The 4,858-nt window shown below is 38.7% G+C and overlaps 1 protein-coding gene across 1 annotated transcript; it reads right to left on the bottom strand.

Annotated features, from left to right (window-relative positions):
- LOC104733091 (receptor-like serine/threonine-protein kinase SD1-8) lies at positions 1,124 to 4,281 on the bottom strand. Its single transcript, XM_010452702.1, has 7 exons — positions 2,955 to 4,281; positions 2,736 to 2,861; positions 2,456 to 2,616; positions 2,123 to 2,333; positions 1,792 to 2,032; positions 1,530 to 1,683; positions 1,124 to 1,432 (listed from the first exon to the last, which is right to left on the bottom strand). Exons 1-7 carry the CDS (start codon positions 4,270 to 4,272, stop codon positions 1,124 to 1,126), a joined length of 2,520 nt encoding a protein of 839 aa, XP_010451004.1. The 5' UTR covers positions 4,273 to 4,281.

Below are 4,858 nucleotides of genomic sequence, written 5' to 3'. Positions count from 1 at the left end.
ACTATTCTGTTTTCTTCTCAGCTTCAACGGAGGATGAAGATTGCTGAGCTGAAGCAGGTTTGTGATATTTTTGAGTAATGGTAGTTAACTATATGTTCCGTGATTTGTGGGTGTGGCACATTAGGGGAATTATATCAAGAGGGGATAGAACATCTTTGATTGTGTTTATGCTTAAATGGGTTTTCACATTCTTTTGTGTAGGAACCAGTGTGTAACCGACGGAATGATACGATACATTTAGGGGGAATTATTTTCCTGTTTTCTCTGTGACAAAGGGTGTCACTGACGGAGGAATGATACATTGGCTTTGTCCACAAAAGGGTGAGTAACAACATTATAAGCTAGCAGACTTTTTCATGTATATTCATTTCACACACCTTGACATTCTGAATCAGACTTCAAGTATTACACATATTGGTCTCATTATTATTAATTCCATCATCTCATTTGCACAACTCTCATGCTTAGTCATACTTTAGTTTAACTGGTTGTGTTCATGATCCTTCACTTCGATTTTGATCTTCTTCAATTCTTACAGCTTTGTAGCACCATTTCATATTCCATAAGAGTCTGCTCATCTTTTTTTTATTCTCAAATCAAGTTACGTTTTCTTTTTCTTTAGGAACAATGTCCTTGTTGCACCAAAGCTTAATTAATGTTGTTTTAGTTGTTTTGTTTGTTCAGAACTGATCAAAGGGCTTGGAAGTTGAATGAGATTAGATTGAAAAAAAAAAAAACTATATTTTCAAAAATAAGAGACTCAGTATACCATTGGAGAGGATAATTTTAATTTGAATCTTAAAGGTTCTTATTTTATAAACCAACAGTACATAATATATTCATTAAAAATTACAACAGTATATAAGAGATTAAAAATTAAAACCCACCATTGGTGATGCCTTTAGATGAAAAACCCAAAATAGAGCATTAAGAATATATATATAAATATACACATAAATTTTATTTTCAACAAATTCATAAACGTAGACACAATCCATAGTAATAAATGTTGTGTGTGATAACTGATACGTAAATATTTAAACGAAGAAAGAGGTGTTTTTAAGAAGTGGATTTCATAACTGATACTTAATTTAAGAAGTGGATTTCATACATTTTTTACCATTTAGCGACCCTCAAAGGTCATGGTCATTTCAGGAACTGTTCCGGATACGCTCTCCTGTAGTCCTCCTCTGGACGAAGACCCAATATCCACCGGTGATTTAGGTTGTGGTATTGCCTCTGTTTCCCTTGCGAGCATCAGACCCACCGTAGACATCGTTGGCCTGTCCTCTGGTAGGTATTGAACACAAAGCAGGCCGATCTGGATGCATCGCAAAACTTGTTGTGATCGAAATACGGACGACGATAATGAGTCTTTGATTGTCGGATCAACGATCTCTAGCCCGTTCCCTTCGTTCCAGTGATACCATATCTGCCATTTATATATATAATTAAAAAGTTTAAATCTTAAAGAAAGAAATAATGCAAATAAATATATACAAATATAAGAAAACTTATTACATACGTACGTGGTTGAGAAGAGTGTTTCCGTCGTTCAGATTAAAGAAATCGACATTCTTCGTGCCACTGATCATCTCAAGAAGCATGACCCCGAAGCTGAAAACATCCGATTTCACTGATATTGTCCCGTCGTCGTTTATGAATTCTGGGGCAACGTAACCGCGCGCTGCTTGACAAATTTAGTAAACCGTTGTTAGTTAATTAAATAAATATTTATATATCTCACTCACCAATCGATCTTTGTGTGTTTCAAAAATTATCATTTCTCACTATGTTCCACACAAACTCGTCACATGAGCTTCAGTCTCATCCCCTCCTCCAAGCATCCGTGCCGTTCCGAAGTCCGAGATCTTTGGAGTCATGTCTTTGTCCAGCAATATATTTCCCGGTTTTAGATCTAAGTGAATGATCCTAAACCGAGAATCTTGGTGGAGATAAACAAGCCCTCGGACAATACCAACGGTGATGTCGAATCTCTGCTCCCAATTCAGAACGGAACCTCGGGTTGTATCTGCGGAAGAATCACAATCAAATTATATTTCAGTGACATTATTGAGATCAACTCTACATTTTTTTAAAAAAAAAGGCAAAGACCCTTTACCGAAGAGATACTTGTTGAGGCTTGAGTTTTCAAGATACTCATATACTATGATTTTCTCGTCTTTGGTAGAGCAAAACCCCACAAGTCTAATGAGGTTTGTGTGTTGTAGCATTGCTATCAGCTTCATCTCAGTGTTGAAGCTCTCTACTCCTTTTGGTGTCATTTGGGTCAATCGTTTCACCGCGATCTCTTGCCCGTGGCTTAAATGTCCCTGTTACCTCGTAATTAATATATAAGTAAAAACATTATTTAGTAGACCTGATCGTGCCAATATATATATATATATATATATATATTCTGGGTGCTCTTTTAATTATTATTATTTTAACTTACCTTGTAAACGATACCGAAACCACCTTTTCCAAGCTGGTTATCATTCGAAAAGTTGTTGGTTGCCGCGGCAATAACGTCAAAATCCATGAGTTTGGATCCCCAATCCTCGGCTGTGTTGATAATCAGATCTTGGTTTGTCTCTTGTGACACTTGTTTCAGTTCTGACAAAACCATATTATCAAGGCATCATTAATTGTTATATCAAAGATAGTTAGAGAGAGAGAGATAGGTAAAAAGAAAAAAAAAAGAAGAAGAGTAAAGAATTAATGTATAAGAATACCGTTAGCAGCTGCAAGCTTCTTTCTTCTCATCCAGAAACAAAGAATAATGAAACTTAAAACAAGTAACAAACATCCTCCTACCGTTGATCCAATGATCGTTTTCTTATTCGCTTTTCTCTTTTCCCCTGAACAAACAAGTCTTGTCAATATTGTATCCCAAGATAATAGGATAATTATAACAAAACTTAATTATATAGAGAATTTGGATCCGAACTAACCGAGATTAGCTGCTAGCTTGACATGCAAATCTTGACCCTCCCGGCTGTAACTCCGAAGATCAACCAAGTCACCTGTCCAAGTCACGCAACCCCACCCACCATTGCGCATGTCGGTATTAGCAAACGCCGTGCAATTACAAGTCCTAAGGCACCTCTCCCTACATTCTTCTATCCCAATTGTAGTGTCCACAACAGTGGTCTTAGTATCTGGCAACTTCATTTTTCTAAGCGGGAGAAAAGTACTATCTTCAACGCAGCTCAGGTTTGACATCCTCACGCACCCACCTGTCACATCTTTAAACTCCCATGCCTCTTGGTCTCTAGGCCGAAACCCTTGGATACAGTTACATTTCGACATTGTGGTGATGTCACAATAACTATTAGGCCCACATTTACTGTAGCTATCACATTGGTCTTCTGGTGCTTCCCATTGCACCGTCCATTTTTTCGCTGTTGGCGTCCACACCCAACGTCGCAAGGATCCAACGTGGCTCATTATCAGTACGGAGTAGAAGCTATTATTAGTGATGTCGAACGAGTATGTAACCTCTTCGCTAGTCTCTGTAAGATTGATTGTAGCATAAGGCGATACTTGGGTAGCTGTCGATGACCCACTCAGAATGACTTTATTCCACGGCCCACTTCGGTAGATTGGCGAATTATTTTTAAATATGAAACTCTCTGGAAGCTTTCGAATTTCAATCTTATAGATAAAGTCTCCATTTGAAGGATCATCTAAGCTCTTCCAGGACCGTAGTGCTCTTGTGATGTTCGTTCTGCGGTCCCAACCTAACTTCATTCCAGGGAGTAGAGTATCCGTCGGGAAATCAAAGCTCTGCCACAGATATGGATAACTGTTCGAGGGGTATCTTAGCACGAAATTACCGTTGTGGAACAGCTCAGCGTACAAGGGTTGGTCTTCGGACAGACTGCTTGTCAGATTCGTCGTCCACGCAACCCCGCCAGATCGATCGAGGAGGACAATATTACTATTCGCGACTTCGAGGGTTCCGATAGGACTGGAGAGAGGGTTGTCTCTGTTGGCAACCCATACGACTCTCTTCGCAAATCTCTTATACCATATTCCGAGATACCAACGATCTCTTTCTTGAAATCTCTTTGCAGGTTTGAAGAAACCAAGCTCGAATACATCTCCAGGGGACACTATGATCTCTTTCTCTGTGATCCTCATAGGTAGTAGTACTCTAGCTTGTGACAATGTAGAATCGTAGCTTGCAATGGAAGGGATCAACGAAAAAAGTTGTATGAAATACAACAAGAATGCGTTGCCGTGAGGTACACTCCTCCTCTTCATCATCGTCGCAATTTTTTTATTTTTTTTTCTTTGCTAATTTAAATTCATACGAAGAAGAAAAACTCTCTGTTAAATAACTTTAAGTAGCAGACGGGTCCATACACGTGGTTGAGGTTGACTTTTCGTCACTTAGCTTGGCGAATACACGTTTATAAAACTATTTTACGTGTGAATTTAATATATCTCAGACATAACATATGTTCTATCAATATATTTGTCCCTTCGGGGACATCCGATAAAATTGGAACGATACAGAGAAGATTAGCATGGCCCCTGCGCAAGGATGACACGCACAAATCGAGAAATGGTCCAAATTAAAAACGTATCACTTAAAGTATTTTGAAGAAAGCTTTTTTCTCTCTCGAAGCAGCTCCTTTTCTGGGGAAAAAGAAAAAAAGGATTTCTCTTTCTTCTGAACAGCGATTACTCCGTTGTTTTAAAAATAGCAGTTGCAAGCTTCTTCTCATCGATGACTGAGGCTCTGCCTCCCCTTCCTCCTCCGGTTCCACCGGATCCATCTTTACTTCACTCTGAATCTCCAAATCCGGTTCAATCTTCTTTTCCAATTGATGTGGTGATGTCGGATTTG

Source organism: Camelina sativa, chromosome 12, assembly GCF_000633955.1.
Source record: "Camelina sativa cultivar DH55 chromosome 12, Cs, whole genome shotgun sequence".
In the NCBI taxonomy this organism is placed as follows: Eukaryota; Viridiplantae; Streptophyta; class Magnoliopsida; order Brassicales; family Brassicaceae; genus Camelina; species Camelina sativa.
This window is presented reverse-complemented; position numbering and strand designations above follow the sequence as displayed.